The sequence below is a fragment of the Dendropsophus ebraccatus genome, chromosome 7, assembly GCF_027789765.1.
Source record: "Dendropsophus ebraccatus isolate aDenEbr1 chromosome 7, aDenEbr1.pat, whole genome shotgun sequence".
NCBI lineage: Eukaryota > Metazoa > Chordata > Amphibia > Anura > Hylidae > Dendropsophus > Dendropsophus ebraccatus.
The window spans coordinates 9,909,020-9,931,285 of NC_091460.1; the positions used below are offsets into that span (position 1 = coordinate 9,909,020).

Here is a 22,266-nt window from a genome sequence, read left to right on the forward strand (position 1 = left end):
AGTCAGCGGAGGCTACTGATTCAGGGAGGCCAGTGGACCAGTGAGGTGAGGAGGCTGCGGGGGATCCTTCTTGAGCAGGTGGCAGTGGGGACAGATCATCCTCCTGAGGGGGCAATGAGAACATTGGGGGGGGGCAAACCAGGGGTGGTCCGGGGCGCCCTGTGCCCACACCGGTGCCTGTGGGTTAAGGGTTGGGGCAGCAGCCTGTATCTGGGCCATAGCTGGGGGGGAGAGGGGGCCGCCAGGAGGCTGACGCTGCGGCAGCGTTAGGGGGGGTGATTCAGAGTCCCGGGCCCCACAGGTGGGTGAGTGTACCTGCAGGGCGTCCGTGCCCATGTCCGCATGGTGCTGCTGCTCCGCCGGAGGGCTGTGTGTCCCGTCGGGTGCCGAGGCAAGATGGCCGCCGGAGCACATGGCAGACGCTGTAGGTGGCTGGGAGGAGAGCAGGGCGGCATGATGTGGCCGCTGCAGGGGGATATCGGCCTTGTCCAGGCTGGATGTCAGCGCCGCGGCTGCAGATGATCTTGTGCGGGCTGCGGTAAGCGGACGGAGCGCCATGTCTGCCAGGCAGCGGCCATTTTCAGGGCCTTGCTGCTCTGCCTCTTGTGAGGAGGACGGCGCCTCCGGACGGGTGAAATATGACCCGATATCTCCCTGGGGGGGAGAGGAACGGGTAGAGGAGTGTCCCCTGTTCTTCCTGGCTGTTTTCCCCATGACTGTTAGGGCCGATGCCGATGGATGCAGGTCTGGGTCTGGAGGAGCTCAGAGGGATGCGTCCTCACACGGCCATAGCTTGCCACGACCCCATTTATAGGAATTCTTATCAAAAAACAGTTTTTGTATGAGTTCTTTAACTGAAGTGAAATGTGACTCTTGGTTAGGCACTGCTGAGAATCTGGGGTGATAACCATAATTGCAATAGAAGGGGGTTTGCTAAGTAGATGCATTGACGTGGTTGTTCAGGGCGCCATGGGTAGGTATTCCGACCATGTATTTTGGTTGTCAGACACATAGCACCTTAAATACTGTTGGTACGTTCTGTTTGCCCATTTGTTTCTGGATGAAACGCCAAAGAAAATGACAGGGAGATCTTCAACAACCCACAGAACGCCCTCCAAAACTTAGACACAAACTGCACCCCCCGGTCAGAGACAATTTTAGAGGGTATACTGTGTAGCCTGAGGACATGGCATATGAATAGTTTGGCAAGGGTCCTTGCGTTAGGCAATTTCTTTAATGCAATTAGATGACTCATCTTACCAAATCTGTCCACTACTACCCAAATCACAGTTTTGCCCTGCGATGCAGGAAGATCTATGACAAAGTCCATGGAAAGATGGGACCATGGACGACCAGGCAATGGAAGAGGTTGGAGCAAACCTTCAGGCAGTCACCTTGGGGTTTTTGCCCGGCACACGTCTCACAGGACTTAACGTATTCCCGGATATCCCTCTGCCAGGAAGGCCAACAGCATGAGCGGGACAACAAATAACCTGTCCCAGCAATGCCAGGATGACCGGCTAGAGTGGACGCATGTATCTCTTTAAGTACTGCTAATCTCAGATTAACAGGAACAAACAACTTATCGGAAGGTACATTAGCCCGGCGCGTTATCTTGAGACCTCAAAATTTCTGTTTTAAGGTCAACAGACATACCAGCCAACACAATGCCTTGAGGTAGAATGTTAACGGATTCTACCTCAGAGACCTCAGAGACACCGAAACTCCTGGATAAAGCATCTGCTTTTATGTTCTTAGAGCCAGGACGGTACGTAACTGGTGAAAAACGGGTGAAAAACAGAGCCCAACGAGCTTGACGTGGGTTTAACCTTTTAGCCTTATCCAGATACTGGAGATTTTTGTGATCGGTTAAGACTGTAATCTGGTGTCTAGCTCCCTCCAGGAAATGTCTCCACTCCTCAAAAGCCCACTTAATAGCCAGCAGCTCCCGGTTGACAATGTCATAGTTGGCCTCAGAAGTGGAGAATCTCCTGGAGAAATATGCAACAGGCCTCAGATTAGTATAGGGTTCTCGACCTTGGGAAAGTACTACCCCTACACCAGATTCTGAGGCATCAACCTCAACCACGAATGGAAGCTCTAAATTAGGATGCACCAAGACAGGGAGAGAAGAAAAACTTTTCTTTAACTGAGTGAAAGCCTGTTTGGCTTCTGGTGACCAAGAGGCTGGGTCTGCTCCTTTCTTAGTAAGTTCAGTCAGTGGCTTGGCAACCAAGGAAAAAATACGAATGAACTTCCTATAGAAATTTGCAAAGCCCAACAAATCTTTGGACTTCCTTCAGGGTAGTGGGCCTAGCCCACTGAAGCACTGCTGACACCTTACTAGGGTCCATCTGCACTGAATCAGGGGTAAGAAAATAGCCCAAGAACCCAAGCTCTTTAACTCCAAATAAACACTTGGAATATTTCGCACATAGAGAATTTTTTCTTAGTCTGGTTAGCACCTCACGCACATGTCTCTGATGAGAGGGCAAGTCAGGAGAATAGATGAGGATGTCATCAAGATATATAACAACAAATTGTCCAAATAAATCATGAAATATGTCATTGACAAATCTTTGAAAAACAGCAGGAGCATTACTGAGCCCAAAGGGCATCACCAGATACTCAAAATGACCTTCCGGTGTTAAATGTCGTTTTCCACTCATCACCTTCCCTGATCCGGATCAGATTATAGGCTTCCTTAAGATCGATTTTCGAGAACCAACGAGCCCCAACTACCTGATTTAACAGATCCGGGATCAGGGGCAGTGGATGCTGGTCCTTGACAGTTATTTTATTAAGTTCTCTGTAGTCAATACAAGGGCGTAGCCCACCATCTTTCTTTTCTACAAAGAAGAATCCCGCACCCATAGGAGACACAGATGGGCGGATGTGACCCTTCCTCAAATTGTCCTGTATGTATTGCCGCATTGACTCTCACTCCGGGGGGGACCTGGCCCCGGGCACTAGGTCAATGGCACAATCATACGGATGGTGAGGAGGCAAGGCGTCAGCAACCGCCTCATCGAATACATCACTAAAATCTGAAATAAATTCTGGAAGAACCAACATGTCAGAAACAGAACACAAAGACGGATAAACTTGAGTTAAATGTGAATCGCAAGAGCTACCCCACTTGATAAGTTCAGAGGTTCTCCAACTAAACACAGGATTGTGGAGTCGTAACCATGGCAACCCAAGGATTACATCTGCGGCTAGTTTGTCCATAACAAAAAAATATATCAGTTCATGGTGGAGACAGCCAACCCCCATGGAGATCTCTGGGGTACGAAACCTGATGTTACCCCCACTTAAAGGGGCAGAGTTGGCACCTGAAACAGAAAATGGATAACATAGAGGAATTAACTTTAACCCCAAGGACAAGGCAACAGATGTGCGGATAAAACTCAGGGCTGCACCCGAGTCCACCATGGCCTGACACTAAAAAATTACCTCACCAGAAGACAACGTAACAGGTAACAAGAATTTGTCAAAAACCTTAGGGGGTACCTGTGTGCCTGAGTGACCCTTCCAGATCATCACTCAGGCACTGGTGTTTTCTTGGATGCTGGTTAGGCCTGGACGGACATTCTCTGATAAAGTGGCCCGGTTTTCCACAATACAGACACAGGGAATTATCCAAGCGATGCTTCCTGCGGGCGGCGGCGAAGGTGGACCCCAGTATCATAGGTTCCTCCTTTGGTGGAGTAGGGGATGAGACTGCAGCATTTCTGAGAGAAGTTACCTTAGGACCGGCTAACTGACCATGACAAAGAACCATAGTTGCCACCCCTTGCTTCTCCCGTTTCCTCTCCCTAAGCCTTCTGTCAATGGAGACCGCTAATGTCATAAGGTCACCTAGGGAGTCAGGAGGGGGATGGCTGACCATTGCGTCCTTGATACTATTGGATAATCCCTGGCGGTAAAGGGTTTTTAATGGCGCATCTGCCCACCCAGTAACCGCACTCCACTGCCTAAACTCAGCAGAGTAGTCAGCAGTATGGTGACCTTGCTGGATAGACAACAAGTGAGACTCTGCCAGGGCAGCGCAGTTTGGGTCGTCTTAGATCTGACCTAAAGAAAAAAAGAAAGACTGGACCGAACTCCACTCTGGAGCCCCAACTGGTAACGACAAGGCCCAATCCTGGGGAGCCCCCTGGAGAAGGGAAATAATCATGGCTACCCTCTCTGCATCACCAGAGAAAGGGTTAAAGCGGAAATACAGGAGGCAAGACTCCCTAAAAGACCTAAATCTATTGGGATTATCATCAAATCAGTCTGGCACAAGCATCTTGGGCCTAGTAGTCTGCACAGGTACAGACGCTGGGGCAGGAGCTGGAGCCGTCTGGGTTGCAGTCTGGGCCAGGGAATCCACTTGTTGGGACAGGTGGGTCACTACACCCACCAGTCCCTTCATCTGGGTAGCAATCTCATCTAGGTGGTCAGCGACGGACGGTTCAAAGGACATTGTGAACCGCCGGGATCGCTGACGAGAGTAAGGGCCTGCGATAATGTTAGAATAGGGACAGGGAAACACAAGGACAAGTGAGCCCTGAAGCTGGCACCCGCCCCGCTGCCCCTACCTGCTTGCCTCAGAAGCTCTAATAGCAACGGACAACTGGACGGCAGTCCCTGATCTAACTGAGTGGAACACAGAACAAAACAAGACAATACACAACACAATAAAGGGAAAGTCAGGAGTCCAAGTCAAAACCAACCGAGCAGCAAAGTACAAAATCGTGTCCAGAGGGGTAGTCAAAGGGTTAATAGCCGAAGTCAGGTAACCAGAGAATAAATGCAGGAAAGCGCTAGGTCAAGTAAACTAAAAGCTAGATACTATCGCAGGCAGGAACATGATACAAATGCTGGTACTTATGCAACCTGTAGTCCCAGCCTCAGGCTTGATTGGGGCTGAGGCTCCAGGTCCTGCACAGATACTGACAGCTTACTGGTGAGTCAGCTGTCAGTCAACAATCAGTGAACACACACAACACCTAAGTTGATCATCCAGGGGAGTGAAACCCTGGCCTCTGCTACAACATGGAATAGCAGAGTAGAGTAGGTGAAAAACATGAGAAGCAGTCCGGCTGCTATGGACGCTGTCGTCGCGCCCCCACCAACCGGCCTGAGCAGTTGTTATGAATGCTTTGGCTGCACACATCTGCGATGCCAGGATGCACGGCTCGAGTCCTAACAGGGGGGCAGCTGAACTTGGATAAAGCCCTAAGGCTATGTGGAAAACATGGATATAGTCACTGGCTGTATCCATGTTTTCCAGACAACCTTAGAGCTTTATCCAAGTTCATCAGCCACTGCTAATCAAATTACGAACATTCAGGTTCGGATCGACTCGAACCCGAACCTGGTTTGCTCATCTCTAATAATTACTAGTGATGAGCGAGTACTAAAATGCTCGGGTGCTCGTTACTCAAGACGAATATCTCCCGATACTCGAGTGCTCGTTTCGAGTAATGAACCCCATTGAAGTCAATGGGAGACTTGAGCATTTTTGCAGGGGACCCAAGTTCGGTAGGGGGAAGGTCGTGTGAAAACCTTTCAACCTTAAGAAAATGATGGAGACACAACGGAAATGGACAGGAAACAGCAGGGGCAGCATGTATGCATGCCTCTGAGGCTGCCTAATGGCACCATTATGCCAAATTCTGTGCAACAGCCTGGTTGAAACAGAGGTAGGCATATGGACCACCCAAAAACTCAGCCGGATACAGCATGGCAGTGAGAACACAGGGAACCATTAAAACAGAGGTAGAATGTCATGAACCACCCAAAAATTTCAGCCTGACACAGTATGGCGGTGAGGACAGAGTGAACTAGGTAGCCAGTCAGCCTTCCAAAAATTATACCAGACCTAGCATTGCAGTGAGCACACAGAGAACCATTAAAAGTGAGTGAGGCAGCAAGTGAGCCTCCCAAAAATTATACCAGACCTAGCATGGCATTGAGCACACAGAGAAGCATTAAAATTGAGTAAGGAAGCAAGTGAGCCTCCCAAAAATTAGGCCAGACACAGCATGGCATTGAGCACACAGAGAAGCATTAAAAGTGAGTGAGGAAGCAAGTGAGCCTCCCCAAAATTAGGCCAGACACTGCATGACATTGAGCACACAGAGAACTCCCGGGAGCAGCAGTAGCCAACATGGATGCCAGTGAAGGCCCAGCAGTATTCAACATGGATGCCAGTTAAGGCCCAGCAGTAGCCAACATGGAGGCAAGGGCAGGCACAGCAGTAGTCAACATGGATGCCAGTTAAGGCCCAGCAGTAGCCAACATGGAAGAAAGGGCAGGCACAGCAGTAGTCAGCAGTAGTCAACATGGATGCCAGTTAAGGCCCAGCAGTAGCCAACATGGAGGCAAGGGCAGGCACAACAGTAGTCAACATGGATGCCAGTAAAGGCCCAGCAGTAGCCAACATGGTGGCTTAGTGATTAGCACTGTAGCCTTGCAGCACTGGAGTCCTTGGTTCAAATACGACCAAGGACATCTGCAAATAGTTTATACGTTCTCTCCGTGGTTGCGTGGGTTTCCTCCAGGTACTTTGGTTTCCTCCCACACCCAAAAAAAACATACAGATAAGTAAAGTGCTGCGGAATCTGTGTGCGCTATGCAAATAAAAAAAAACAAAAAACAAACAAGGGATGCCATTAAAGGCCCGGCAGTAGTCAACATAGATGCCAGTTAAGGCCCAGCAGTAGCCAACAAGTAGCCTTCTACCCCCAGCACCCTTTCGATTTTCAATTTGACTGTAGCAGTTGGGTTAACATTCTATTGAAGTTCTATGCAGGTGTACTACAAATCCCAGCAATACAGTGTAGTACCCACTAGTTTAGGGGGGGCTGTACGGTATAATCTGGTAGTGGCTGGACCTAGACACAAGCTGTGATACCCCCTTACAATAAGCAGTGAAGTTTTATGCAGGTGTACTACAAATCGCAGCAATACAGTGTAGTACCCACTTGTTTAGGGTGGGCTGTACGGTACAATGTGGTAGTGGCTGGACCTAGATACACACTTTGTGAGACCCCCTTACAATGAGCAGTGAAGTTTTATGCAGGTGTACTACAAATCCCAGCAATACAGAGTAGTACTCACTAGTTGAGGGGGTGCTGTACGGTACAATCTGGTCATGGCTGAACCTAGACACACGCTGGGATACCCCCTTACAATGAGCAGTGAAGTTTTATGCAGGTGTACTAAAAATCCCAGCAATACAGTGTAGTACCCACTAGTTTAGGGGGGGCTGTACGGTACAATGTGGTAGTGGCTGGACCTAGACACACTCTCTGACACTCCCGTCCAATGAGCAGTGATGTTCTTTGCAGGTGTACTACAAATCCCAGCAATCCAATGTAGTACAGCAGCACCACCAGCCCCCAAATCAAAAAAGAGTACTGAGTACTTCTTAGGGGTCTGTATGCAACACCTAATGTCCCTTTACTGCCAGCAGCCGATCACCACAGTGTGCTGGTTAAATCGTGGTAGCAGCACTGCAAGAACCAGCCAGCAGTCTGTAGTAGTACTATTAAAAAACGATTTGAAGCCCTGAAAAGTTTGTTTATATTGCTAGTATATACCCTGCCTACTGGAACGCTAAATCCTACAATGACACTCTCCCTGACCAGCAGCAGCTCTGCCGGCTGCGCGTTTTATATGGCAGGGTCATCTGATCTGGCCAACCAATCGCTGCTATCGACATGTATGGGTCCCACGTGATCGCAGGATGTACCAAAGAGTCTCCTGCATATTTATTGGCTGAGAAATAGCGCCCAAACTTACAGGAAACGGATGATGAGATTTTCTCGAGTATCGCGAGATGCTCATCTGAGTAACGAGTGCCATCGAGTACCCTAATGCTCGATCCAGTACCAAGCTCGGACGAGCATACTCTCTCATCACTAATAAATAACCTTCACAACTAGTACAGGAACCAACAAGAGGGGGGGCCCTTCTGTACCTGATCTTAACCAATAGGCCAGACAGAATATCAAAAATAGATGTGTGGGGGGGGTCACCTAGGTAATAGTGACCACAATAAGTTTTCAATTATCCTTCAATAAAATGCTTAGTAGAGGGGCTACAAAAACATTAAAGGGAACCTGTCACCCCCCGTGCCGGGTGACAGGCTCCCGACCCCCCGCTACAGCCCCCTATACTTACCTGATCCTGCCGTGTCCTGCTTCTGGATCCGGTCGGGTCATGGAAATCTCAGCCGCTGCAGCCCGGCGCACGCACTGAGAGATGAGTCCAACACTCATAGAGAATGACAGGAGAGTCCAGCACTCCGTCATTCTCTATGAGCGTTGGACTCATCTCTCAGCGCGTGCGCCGGGCTGCAGCGGCTGAGATCTCCGTGACCCGACCGGATCCAAAAGCAGGACCCGGCAGGATCAGGTAAGTATAGGGGGCTGTAGTGGGGGGTCGGGAGCCTGTCACCCCGACACGGGGGGTGACAGGTTCCCTTTAAATTTCATCAAGGCTAATTTCCAAAAACAAAGAGAGGACCTTGGGGACATAGACTGGGACAATGCCTTCAGAAATAAAAGTACACAAGAGAAATGGGATATATTTAAGGGCATCCTGGGAATAAAAGTAGTAGAAATAGGAGAAAATGTGGTTAACTTCAGCTGTAAGGGGTGCAATAAATGATAAGAAACAAGCATTCAGACTACTAAAACAAGAAGGTATTGGGAAAGCATTGAGCAACTATAGACAGAAGAATAGATGTGTAAAAAACAAATAAAAGAAGCAAAAATTGCAACAGAAAGAATGATTGCCACATAAAGTAAAACAAATCCCAAAATGTTCTCCCCTATATAAATAGAAAAAAACTTAAAACTGGAAATGTTGGTCCCCTCAGAAATAATCTGGGTGTAATGGTGGAGGGGGATGAGGAAAAGGCCAATCTACTAAATACATTCTTCTCTGATGTATTCACAGAGGAGAATCCAATAACAGACGACATTACTAGGGATAATGTAAATTCTCCCATAAATCTCACCTGCCTAACACAACAAGAAGTGGGGAGACGCCTTAAAAACATTAAAATCCATAAGTCACCGGGCCCAGAAGGTATTCATCCTAGAGTTTTGTAAGAATTAAGTACTGTGTTAGACAGACCCTTATTCCTAATATTTAAAGATTCTATAATGACAGGGATTGTTCCACAGGACTGGCGCATAGCTAATGTGGTACCAATATTCAAGAAGGGACCAAAGAGTGATCCTGGAAACTAACATCTTTAGTGGGTAAAGTATTTGAGGGGTTGAAAGAGATGCTATACTGGAGTATCTTAATGAAAATAATTAGGGATGAGCGAAGCGAACCATTACGAACCAGATTCGTTACAAACTTAGCAAAAAGTTCGGTTTGGCAATGAACCGAACTTTGAGAAAGTTCGTTACAAATCTGGTAAAAATAACAATGGCGAAGCAAAATTGTACTTTTTTCACAGAATAGACCAGGATACAAGGGATTATTACTCCTATAATCCCTTGTATCCTGGTTTTCTGTGAATATCAAGATGTGTAATGTCACTCCCCAGCACCAGGAAGTGCCTGAGCGTGCCAGCAGCTTCTCAGTGTGTGGCCAGAGTTCACAGAGAGAGGAGCTTCACATCAGATAGTGAGGGAAAAGAGATAGATAGATAGATAGATAGATAGATAGCCAAACAACTAGATAGATACAGGGAGAGATAGAGAAGGAATAGAAAGTGTTGGTGAGAGAAGCAGGAGAGAGGAGGAGGAAAAAAAATAGCAAGCTCCATGGAAAGCTGAATATAGAAGAAAAGCTGATACATAGGGAAAGAGGCTGAGAAATCAAGAGATAGGGAGAGATAGGCATCTAAATAAAAAAAATAGGGAGATCTAGGGAGAGTTAGGGAGATAAAAAAAAGAAATAGGGAGAGAAAAATGAGAAAAGAGTGAGGGCAGGTAGCATTGAACTAGCTCCTGTCCAGTGACTTAGAGTACACGCTACACATTGCTGCTCTGCTGGCTGCCGTCAACCCCGTTTAGCCGCAAGCAAAAAAGTTAAAAAAAAGTTTGTTTCTCATAAGCTGTTATAGGTGAAGTATCCTATAGCAGCAAAAGGTATTGAAGCCCTCCATAGAGTGTTTTGCGAAGTCAGCGCCCCACAAAACCTGTCCGTTTCTGCTTTGCTGGGTGCCGTCAACCCCATTTAGCCGCAACAAAAAAAGTTTGTTTCTCATAAGCTGTTATAGGTGAAGTAACCTATAGCAGCAAAAGTTATTGAAGCCCTATATAGAGTGTGACACTAAGTCAGCACCCCACAAAACCTGTCGGTTTCTACTTTGCTGGGTGCCGTCAACCCCGTTTATCCGCAACAAAAAAAAAATTAAAAAAAGTTTTTAAAAAAATAAAGTTTACAAAAGTAAAAATAAATAAATATATATTTCAAAAAAGTAAAAAAAAATAATAAAAGTTTGTTTCTCATAAGCTGTTATAGGTGAAGCAATCAACTTCTGCCTCCTCCTCCTGCTGCTCAGCTTGTCTGTTCTCAACAATACTGGCCTGGGTGCAATCAAGTGCTGCCTCCTCCTGCTCCTCAACTTGTCTGTTCTCAACAATACTGGCCTGAGAGCAATCAACTGCTGCCTCCTCCTGCTGCTCAACTTGTCTGTTCCCAACAATACTGGCCTGAAAGCAATCAACTGCTGCCTCCTCCTGCTGCTCAACTTGTCTCTTCTCAACAATACTGGCCTGAGGGCAGTCAACTGCTGCCTCCTCCTCCAGTCCTCCAGCTGCTCAGCTTGTTTGTTCTCAACAATACTGGCCTGGATGCAATCAAGTGCTGCCTCCTCCTGCTCCTCAACTTGTCTGTTCTCAACAATACTGGCCTGAAAGCAATCAACTGCTGCCTCCTCCTGCTCCTCAACTTGTCTGTTCTCAACAATACTAGCCTGAGAGTAGTGATAAGCGAGCATGCTTGTCCAAGCTTGGTACTCGTTCAAGTATTAAGGTACTCGATGGTACTCGTTACTCAAATGAACATCTCGCGATACTCGAAAAAATCTCATCATCCGTTTCCTGTAAGTTTGGGCGCTATTTCTCAGCCAATAAACATGCAGGAGACTCTTTGGTACATCCTGCGATCACGTGGGACCCATACATGTCGATTGCAGCGATTGGTTGGAGAGATCAGATGACCCTGCCATATAAAAATTGCGGCCGCCAGTGCTCGCTTCAGACGTATGCTGGAAGAGATCAGGGACAGAGCTGCTGCTGGTCAGGGAGAGCATTAAGGAGGGAATTAGCGTTCCAGTAGGCAGGGAATATTAACGAAACAAACAAACAGCCCTTGTCAGGGCTTCAAATTGTTTATAAATTGTATTACTACAGACTGCTGACTGGGACTTGCAGTGCAGCCACGATTTCAGCTGCACACTGTGGTGATTGGCTGCTGGCAGAAAGGGGACATTAGGTGCTGCATACAGACCCCTAAGAAGTGCTCAGTGTACTCTTTTTTGATTTTGTGGCTGGTGGTCCTGCTGTACTACATTGTATTGCTGGGATTTGTAGTACACCTGCATATAACTTCACTGATCATTGTAAGTGTCTGTCACAGAGTGTGTATAGGTGCAGCCACCACCAGATTGTATCCCACAGTCCCCCAAAATTAGTGGGACCACAAGTATTTTTTCTAATTTCTATATTTCATACGCAAGGCCTATCTTAGTTCACAACTGCTTGCACAGAGTAAAGGGGGTGTCACAGAGTGTGTATAGGTGCATTCACTACCGGATTATATCCCACAGCCCCCCTAAAGTAGTGGGACCACTAGTATTTTTTCAGATTTCTGTATTTCTTACTCAAAGCATATCTAAGTTCACAACTGCTTGCACAGAGTAAAGGGGGTGTCACAGAGTGTGTATAGGTGCATTCACTACCAGATTGTATCCCACAGCCCCCCAAAACCAGTGTTACCACTAGTATATTTTCTAATTTCTGTCTTTCTTACTCCAGCCATATCTAAGTTCACTACTGCTTACACAGAGTAAAGGCGGTGTCACAGAGTGTGTCTAGGTACAGCCACTACCAGATTGTATCCCACAGCCCCCCTAAACTAGTGGGACCACTAGTATTTTTTCAGATTTCTGTCTTTCTTACACAAGGCATATCTAATTTCCATTCTGTGCAGTGTCCATAAAAAGGTTAACCCCAGGGGTAAGGGTCGAGGACGAGGGTGTGGGCATGGGGTTCCAAGCGATGGAGTTGGCAGAGGGCGTGGTTCAGGGCAGGGTGACACAGCAGCACCTCTTGAGGAGGGAGAAGTGGCACACCGCAGACGTGCACATCCTAGCTTATTTGCCCAACTCACGGGGTCTTATGGTAGACCGATATTGAAACTGCAGCAGTGTGAACAGGTGATCATGTGGATAGCGGATAATGTATCCAGTAACTTTTCCACCACCCAGTCTTCCAGGCAGTCCACCCACGCTAACCAAGGGAGTGGAACCCTTGCTGCATTAGCTCAGCCTCCTTCCCCACAGCCTGGCCCCTCCAGGGAAAGAAGGGATTCAGATCCACCACCACCGCTCCCAGGAACTCTTTTCTGGACCCTTCCCTGAGTCTGAGCAACCGGAGCAGTCGATGCCCAACCTATGCAGCTCACGTAGTCAGTGGGTGATGAGAGTGGGGACTTGCAAGCGGGATTGGGAGAGGTGTCTAATGATGACAATGAGACACGGTTGTCAGACAGTGAGGTTGTTGTCATGGATGTAACTCAAAGTGAGGAGGAAAGTGAGGAATTGGAGGAAGAGCTGGTGGATGTGGACGAGGTGACTGAACTGAGCTGGGTGGATAAGCCTAGTGAAGATAATGCTTGTGAGGGAGAGCGAAGTTCACTCGCAGGACCGGTTGGAAGCGGAAGAGGGGTGGGCAGAGGCAGAAGCAGGGGCAGAGCGAGTAGATCAGCAACTGTTTCACCGAGTCAAACTCCCGTGGCCAGGCCTAGATGTTGCCAATTCTGGAGGATTTTTAAAGAAAGTGCGGATGACCGACGGACTGTAGTGTGCAACGTGTGCCACGCCAGGATCAGCAGGGGAGCCACCACTACCAGCCTAACCACTACCAGCATGCGCAGGCATATGAGTGCTAAACACCCTACTCAGTGGAACCAAGGCCGTTCAGTGACTGCAAGTCGCACCCCTGCTCCTTCCCCTATGTCCCATGCTGGCCCTGTCAGTCCCCCTGCCCAGGCCCCAGGCACGAGTGCCTCCCGACCTACACCCACCCTTTCACCTCCACTATGCTCCACACCCTCCAGCAAGGTGTCCAAGCGCAGCGTTCAACTGTCCCTGCAGCAGACCTTTGAACAGAAGTGCAAATACACTGACACTCACCCGTATGCAAAAGCCCTAAATGTGCACATAGGCAAACTGCTGAGCTTGGAGATGCTGCCCTATCGGCTGGTAGAGACAGAGGCTTTTAGGAACCTCATGGCGGTGGCTCCCCCTCGGTACTCTGTCCCCAGCGCCACTACTTTTCACGGTGTGCTGTCCCAGCCCTACACCAGCACGTGTCGGATAACATTATCCGTGCCCTGACCTACGCGGTGGACAAGTGCTGGCGGGCAGGGACACTATATCTCCCTGATGGCACATTGGGTCAACTTGGTGGAGGCTGGGACAGAGTCTGACCCTGGTTCCGCTCATGTGCTGCCCACACCGAGGATTGCGGGGCCTACCTCGGTTACAGTCTCTCATGATTTCTACTGCAAGAGGTATATACTAGGAGACACGGCACTGCCCCCCCACCATAGAGGCAGTAATGGCCAATCTGGCTCACCTGGACATAGCTCTCAGATCTACGGTGCTCTGCAACCAACAAAGTGTAGTCCTTGAATAACAGCACTGTGAAGATAAAAGTAGTGCGGCACTCGTATGCGATCCAAAGTATGATTTATTTAGCCATACAGGACAGAGATGTTGCACAGAAAGGCGACGATCGTTTCATGCACAAACGCGCTTTATCAAAGCCTATACGTCATATCCTTCACCTGAACTTTATACAGAGACCTCTTAAAGATACATACACCCAAACAGATGTGAAGATTATGAACTATATACAAAATACAAAATACAAAAATGTGATACATATGTAAACAGAGAGTATGCAAATCTCTAGGAGAACATTCCAGTACACCAAATAAATTTATTTATATGTAACTATGTTTATATCTGAACGTTCATTTAAGCCTAATGGGCCCAACGCTTCTGTCTTTATAATCAATTCCATTTCTTTATGCAGCAGTAATTTGTGTTGGTCCCCTCCATGTCCTGAAGGTTCCACTCTGAATAATCCCAAAAATTTCATATGTGATGCATCACCTGAATGTGTCGTACGCATATGGTTAATGAGGCGTGGACAACCCTTGCCTGTTCTGATAGATCTCTGGTGCTCCACAAATCTTTTACACATAGGTCTGATTGTCTTTCCTATGTAAAAGAAACCACAGCCACATATTATTGCATATACTACATAGGGTGTTCTACATGTGATGTGAACCCTTTTACTTTTATTTCCAATCCTCCCAATCGTACCCATTTCACATTATGTAGAAAAGCGCATTGATTACAATGTCCACACTTGTGGTTTCCTGATGGAGATTGTCTATTGAGCCAGTTCACACTACCAGATTTTTCTCTTTCTAAGCGGCCCTGGACTAATTGGTCACGTAAATTTGTGCACCTTTTAAACGTTACCAAGGGGCGCTCCTGTGTGAACTGGCTCAATATATCATCATTCTGCAAAATATGCCAATTCTTATTCAAAACTGTCCGTACTACCTGATTAATGGGGCTATGTTTAAAACTAAAAACGCATCTGCGAGTTTTTTTGTGTCTTGGTGGTTTATTAATAAGCTGGTGTCTAGTGAGATTTCTTGCTTTGATGAGGGCTTTGTTCACACACTCTAAAGGATAACCTCTGGTGAGTAACCTAGTACTCAGTTCTTGAGCCTGTGATTCAAACTGGGCATCTGTGTTATTAATTCTCCTAATACGTACGAACTGCCCGTACGGTACCGCGTCCTTGACGTGTCTAGGGTGGTAGCTGTCGTATCGCAGCAATGAATTGGTAGCTGTAGGTTTTCTGTAGCTGCTGATACACAAGGAATTATCCACCACCTCTAGACTAACGTCAAGGAACTCCAATTTGTGTCCTCCAAATACGTGGGTAAATCGCATGTTATATGAATTATCGTTTATGTACTTAAGAAACTGTAAAAAACAAGATTCGTCCCCTGACCAGACAATTAAAATATCGTCTATGTATCTCAAAAAAATAAGCACATAGGCTGCAAAGGGGTTGTTCACATTGAAGATTTTTTTGTCCTCCAGCTCCGCCAAAAAAATATTAGAAAAAGTCGGGGCTACTGGCGTACCCATCGCAGTTCCAGCCCGCTGGCAGTACCACCTGCCAGCGAACTGGAACGCGTTGTGGGATAATACAAAATGAAGTAAATCAGCAATATAGTCTATGAAATCCGCATCGTGTGAACCCGCCTTGAGCAATCGATGTCGAACTGCCTGTACACCCGCATCTTGAGGGATGCGGGTGTACAGGCTCTCGACATCAATGCTCACTAATGAAAATGAGGGGTCCCAAGGGAACATTTCCAAGATATTTAGCAATTCCTTCGTATCCTTCAGGAACGAAGGAATGGTAGTGAGGAGTGGGCGGAGGAACCAATCTAAATATTTAGAAATAGGTTCCGTGACGGAATTCCGTCCGGCTACGATCGGTCGCCCCGGAGGACGATCGATCGATTTATGCACTTTGGGGATCCAGTACCAATATGGGTTCACTGGATACTCAACCAACAATTTCTCTGCAAACCTCCGGGAGAAGAAACCCAACTCCACCCCTTTTCTGAGTAGTGTCCGTGCATTTTCTTTATACGCTGCAGTGGGATTGTTTTGCAATGGCATATATGAACCTTCTTCGCTTAATTGACGATTAGCCTCACTGAGATAGTACTGAAGGGGAATCAGCACCACATTGCCCCCCTCATGATTTGTACACCTCTTACTCTTACTCTTCTTCCTCGTCCTCTCTATTATCGTCCACAAGCATGTCGTCTCCATTACATAGCGCTAGCTGCATCAGCAGTGCGGTGGGTAATAGCCAACAGGCGGTGTTGAAACTGCTGAGCTTAGGCGACAAGAGGCACACGGCCCAGGAGCTGTTGCAAGGCATCACAGTGCAAACAGATTTTTGGCTCGTGCCACGAAGCCTCAAAACAGGCATGGTTGTGTGTGACAATGGGCGGAACCTGGTGGCGGCTCTGCAACTCGGCAACCTCACACATGTACCATGCCTGGCCCACGTGTTCAACCTAGTGGTGCAGCGGTTCCTTAAGACCTACCCCAATTTGGCTGACTTGCTCACCAAGGTGCGGCGCATCTATGCGCATTTCCGCAAGTCAACCACAGATGCTGCCACCCTTAGGGAAGTGCAAAGGCGCTTGCAACTGCCGGCTCACAGACTGCGGTGCGACGTGCCCACGAGGTGGAATTCCACCTTCCAGATGGTAGCCAAGGTTTACCAGCAACGCAGAGCCATTGTGGAATGCCAGATGTCAACCTCGGCAAGAAGCGGTAGTCAGGTCAGTCAGCTATCTCAAATCTACAATGAGGAGTGGACGTGGATGTCTGCTATATGTCAGGTACTGGGCCCCTTTGAGGAGTCAACACAGATGGTCAGCGGTGATGCCGCCATCATCATTCTCACCATCACGCTGCTGTGTCTGCTTCAAAACTCCCTGCTCAGCCGAAAGTCTGAGACTTTGCCTTCGTCTCAGGAGACGGGTGAAGAACAGCTGCCGCTAGATAGCCAGACCACCCTGACGTCAGTTCGTCACCATGGAACATGAGGAGGATGAAGAGGAGGAAGAGGAGCAGAATGCTGCCGCCACTGAAGAGGGTACCCATGCTCAATCCTTAGTTGTTGAGCGTGTATGGCCTGAAGAGGAGGAATTGGTGCAGGAGGAGGAGGAAATTGAGGCTAGTGAGGAGAGGGAGTTCTTGCGTGTTGGGACCCTGGCACACATGGCTGACTTTATGTTAGGCTGTCTTTCCCGTGACCCTCGGGACAAACAGAACTTTTCCACTCTAATCCCTGCCGAGGAACGCAGTATGAGAGTGAATCATTATCAAGAGGCCCTGGTGCAGAAGCTGAAAATTTACTTCCCATCTGAAACCACTAGTGCCAGAGGACGTAGTTCTGTGGGCCAAAGAGCGGGGGAGAGGAGGGGTGGAGCAGGCAGCTTGTCAAGGGGCAGGGGAACACTCTCTAAGGCTTTTGACAGTTTCATGGCACCCCAGCAAGACTATGTCAACCGTCCCCAGTCTAGACAGAGTAGAGGGGAAGCCTTCAGGAAGATGGTGAGGGAGTACCTTGCTGACCATACCAGCGTCCTTTCCGATCACTCTTCTACCTACAACTACTGGGTTGCAAAGCTGGATACGTGGCCCGAACTGGCACTTTACGCTTTGGAGGTGCTGTGTTGCCCTGCCGCTAGCGTGTTGCCCTGCCGCTAGCGTGTTGTCAGAGCAGGTCTTCAGTGAAGCTGGTGCTATCAACACTGATAAGCGCACCAGCCTGTCAACTGACATCGCTGACAGGCGCCTGGATTTCACCTGAATTCAACTGTCCACCCGGGGAAAGCAGCTCAACATGAAGATTTTTGGTATCTCCTCTCCTCCTCCTCTTCCTCCTCCTCTTCCTCCAAATTTCAGCCAACACCAAAGTCTTCTTCCGCCATGCTGTGTCTTTCATAATTATTAAGTGGCTTAATTGCTTTATCAGTCACTTCTAATGGGTCTCTGTTTCCTAACTGCCATGCTCTGACGTCACACTACGTCTGTGGAGAAACGGGACTGGTTGCCAGGGGCCCGCCGATCGCACCCCCGCCAACAAGCCAGCTGTTTTATTTATTTTTTTGTCTAACCGTGGCCGGGGCCTCACCATCCTCGGTCGAGAGGCATCAGGAGTAGTGAAACATCAGTTTATTATGTCAATCAAAAAGTGACAGGTGCCCCGCCCCCTTTCCCCCTAAGCCCCCCCCCCATTTCCTGCCATCAACCCGCCCCCCTGATCCGTACAAGTCCCTGTCTTGAAGCGAAGTGTGTGAATTAGCTTACAGTCTTCTGAGAGGGGGTCTGAGTACACGCCCATATCCTGATGTAATAGGGAGGCCTTGAAACATGCCAGGACATGTCTGTCACTGCCGCGGCGGCGTCCCACGTTCCGGGCCGCCGCCGCGACCGCCTCCTGCCCCATGCAGCAGCCGGTGTCCATAGTCAGGGACCCGGCGCTGCTGTTACTTCGGCCCCGGGGGGCGCCTCACCTCTCCACGTTCCTGTCTGTCGCTGTGCCGGCCGGCGCGCGCGTCCCCGCCTCCTAGGGCGCGCGCGCGCCGGCTGTCTCTGATTTAAAGGGCCAGTCCGCCCTTAATTGGTTAGTTGCACCAATCACTCCCCTATAAATCCCAGCATGCCCTGTCCCTTGTGTTGGAGCCTCTACATGCTTTCCATAGCGTTTGGCCCAGCTCCCTGTTGTTCCTGATCCCTGTCCGCTACCTGGTCCCTAGTCCTTGTTCCTGATCCCTGTCCGCTACCTGGTCCCCACTCCTTGTTCCTGGTTCCTGCTTCCCCGTTATACTTCAGTTCCTGTGTTCTGCCTGTCACGTGCGGTCTCACCTACAGACCATTGCCAGTATCATCTCCTGCCTACGGCTCCTGCTACGCCTCGCCTGCCGTCACCAGCAACCAAGCCAGGGGTAGCGACCTGGGGGTCGCCTGCCGCAGCAAGTCCATCCCGCCTTGCGGCGGGCTCTGGTGAAAACCAGCGGCCCCTTAGACTCCGCTCCCTGGTGAGGTTAGTGCCATCGCTGGTGACGGTCCAGTGGATCCACTACTCCAGGCGTTACAATGTCCTCACACCCCATAGCCTATATACCCCACAGTGTATATATTAGGCGTAAAAATCAAACAAGGCGATAAAAGTTTAAAAGCTTTATTGAATAAAAAGATGTATACAATATTCGTATAATAAGCAATGTTTTTGTTCATAAAGTTACATTTGTAAAAGTTAAAATAAGCGAAGAAAAGTACAAAAATGTAATGGCCGCATTATCAAAGACATCACATAATATACAAGAGCTACAAGACGTCTGCATTTACAGAGTTAACCAGGCTGTTTGTAGTAAGGGTAAAGTCCTTTTTTTAGGTAGCAAACTACCCTGCGTTATCCCCAGCGGTGTGGTAGGCTGAATAGACAGGGGGCTGCGTTTAGGGGTGACAGTTCCAGAAGTATAGCTCAGTGACGTCTTTAAGTCGTCTAGAATTTCTCTAGTAGAGGAATTCCCCACAACAGTAGAGGGTATATTTATTTCAGCCATGGCCTGCATAAATGTATCCCATCCTTGCGGCACTTTGCTTTTTAGCAGACCGTGGCTTTGGGTGGTGCTACGAACCAAGTCCAGCATGTTAGAGCCAGGAACAACAACTCCTTTATAAAGAAATTCGCCTTCATCATTCCATGCTGCAATCTCTTGGTTCTGTAGGGGTCTGTGCAGTAGAAGTTCAGCATTTTTCTTAAACCACTGGTTAACATGAGTTACAATTTCACGTACATCATCACTTTTATCAGGGTTTGTATTTGGCGATTGTTGATGGCCAGAATTAGGAGGCGTGACAAGATTTAAAGTTGCTAGTTCACTGACGTCTTGTTTAGCAAGTACCAAGTATCTCTGCAGAATATCTGTGTATCTTTTAATTTTCACATCATCAGGCATGTCGTTTCGATGTAAAATGTCAGCAATTTCGCCATCGAGACGTAGTATCATTAAGACAGTTCATACAGGGTCATCTGCAAAATTAAGGTGTGAATGGCTGTAAAGTTTGTAGTTAAAGTCTCGTGATAGTCTTGCACAGTGTAGATAATAAGCCATAATGCCATTTGAGCAACAAAGAATTTGTACTTAAAGCCTCGTGATAGTATTGTAAAAGAATTTCATTACAGCGGCACAGTGTAGATAATAAACCGTGATGTAAATTTATCAGCAGAGGATAGAAGAAATACATTGTAGGAATATAATGTTTTATCAGTTTATACATAGAGGAAAGCACTCCTGTTTAAAAACTAAACACGCTGTACATCCTAATTTTACACAAGCCAGCTTATTCTTCACAAACACATCTACTATATGGTCATTTTGTTTAAAATCCTTGGTAAAGAAATGCAATGCTTTCTTGTAAGAAATACCCCTAGCCAAATGAAATAGTATAAAAAGACAATAATGGCCGCAGAAAGAGCTGGAAGTATCTTGCAATTGAATATTTTGATATGTGTATGTCTCACAATTCCTTTTTAAGAACTGTAAAAATTCTTTGGGAAATATTTCAGCATCCGGGGAGAACCCGTAGCTGTCAAAAAATATTGCTTTCTTATCATTACACAATACAATTAATATCCAGTGACGCCCTCGTTTTTGCGACTCGTCCGTGTTCACTATGTAAGCCGCGGGTCTCTGAAGAACACGCTGTAATGGTAGAAAATCACACGGAAATACGCCTTCAAATAGGACATTTATATAAGGATCGGATTTAGCTATATTCGTGAGCTGTAGATTATTCATCTTTAGTTATAGTCATTCAGTATTTCTCTTCTATTGTTTATCTCTAATATGTTTGAATTTATCACATAAACATTCATATTCAGGGTGTGCTGTGTTGGTTCTGCAAAGCGTATCTCGGCGCGTAGATTTCCTGTTTTTATGAGGGAAAAGTGTCCGCCCGGCTCTTGATCCGGCGATAGATCGAATGCAAAGAATGTGTAGCCGTTCATAAATTCTTCGCGGTCTATCGCTAACCCGCTATCAGATTTTTGTTTACCCGCTATGTGTACGAGGGCGGCGTACTCTCTAATAGCTAATTCAGCCTCAAAATTTAGCTGAAAAGGTCTTGCAGGTATCTGTTGCCCGTCCAGGTACAGAGCCGCATGATTTATGTTGTAATGGTGAAAACATAGCGGATTTCTTTGGTAGCTCCCGCTAAAGGCTTCATTGTCCACAAAACCTAATATTACTGTTTTAGGGATTTGACCAAGAAACAGATTCTCATGATTTGTAATCCTTGTTCCTGCTGGAATGCTGTATACTTTTAAGCAGGCTCTATCAATGGCGTATTTGGCCGTAGACGTCAGAAGGGCTTGGCTGTGGCCTATTCTGACAGCCGGTGAAACCTGTACTCTTTTTACATAGAGAGCCGCTTGCAGGATCTGTATTTTAAAAGGCTCTGCTTCGGCTGACATCAGGGTAAATGTATCTTTATTTCTGGTCAGTTTGATTTTAAGGTCCAGGCCGTTGAGTATGAGTTTGGGTTGATTGAATATATCTCCAAAAATTGGTCCTAAAAGCTCTACAGGCTTAGAGCGCGCCGTTGTCAGGGCCCTTTTGATGAATCCTGAATTTTCACCAGCAAGAGCTCTGTCATGGTGGTGTCCCGCTGAATCTTTGTAAAATAATCCGGCTGTAAACTGAGATGACAGTGTTTGTGGGCTATAATTTAAAATAGTCTCGATGTAAGCTCTGTAACTGTAAAGGTTATCCGATTGTGAAATAAGTCGGTCACCCAGGGTAATGTCCACTTGATTGAAAAGCGTAGCTATGGGGTAATTTATAAAACCCACACGAGCCCCTTCGGCTATCGCTGTGTTGTCTTGTTTGACAATGCAACAGTTTATGTACAGGAGGGTGTTGTTCAGGTCGTAATAATATTCTCCGCTACCTGAAATGAAGAATTCCAGCGGCGCATTGTCGGCCAGAGCCGCAATAGGTTGAACCTCTACAAAAAGCGATTTTTCTATACTCGTTTGTGTGGGCGGAATATCAAAAATATCCAGTTCTGATTTTGCACACTCTACGGATCCGCCGTGTATGAAGGCCATGATAGTCCTCTAGAAGATGTCGTCCGCTGAGCGTCTAACTGATTTGTGACGTCTGAGCCTTTTGCGCGCTATAGTCTTATTCATGAGCAAGGGCGGGAATGATGTATCGAAATTACGTTTTCTTTTACGTGACTTTTTTGTTACATAAACGAGACCATCGCCGGCCTGCCGCTCTTTCGGAGGCTGATTTATTTTATCCATGATAGCCGTTGATACGCTTGTGAAGGCATCTTTAGCAATGTTTCTGGCAGCTGTTTTTACGTGCGGTTTTACA

At 47.4% G+C, this 22,266-nt stretch overlaps 1 protein-coding gene across 1 annotated transcript; it reads right to left on the bottom strand.

The window, feature by feature from the left end:
* Nucleotides 1–20,684: 20,684 nt before the first annotated feature.
* On the bottom strand, nt 20,685–21,992 carry LOC138796426 (uncharacterized protein F54H12.2-like). The gene has a single exon (XM_069976026.1). The coding sequence runs from the start codon at nt 21,990–21,992 to the stop codon at nt 20,685–20,687; it is 1,308 nt and encodes a 435-aa protein (XP_069832127.1).
* Between the last annotated feature and the right edge of the window lie 274 nt (nt 21,993–22,266).

Coding starts and splice junctions, on each gene's coding strand:
- LOC138796426 (XM_069976026.1), bottom strand. CDS start 21,992: ATGGCCTTCATACACGGCGGATCCGTAGAGTGTGCAAAATCAGAACTG.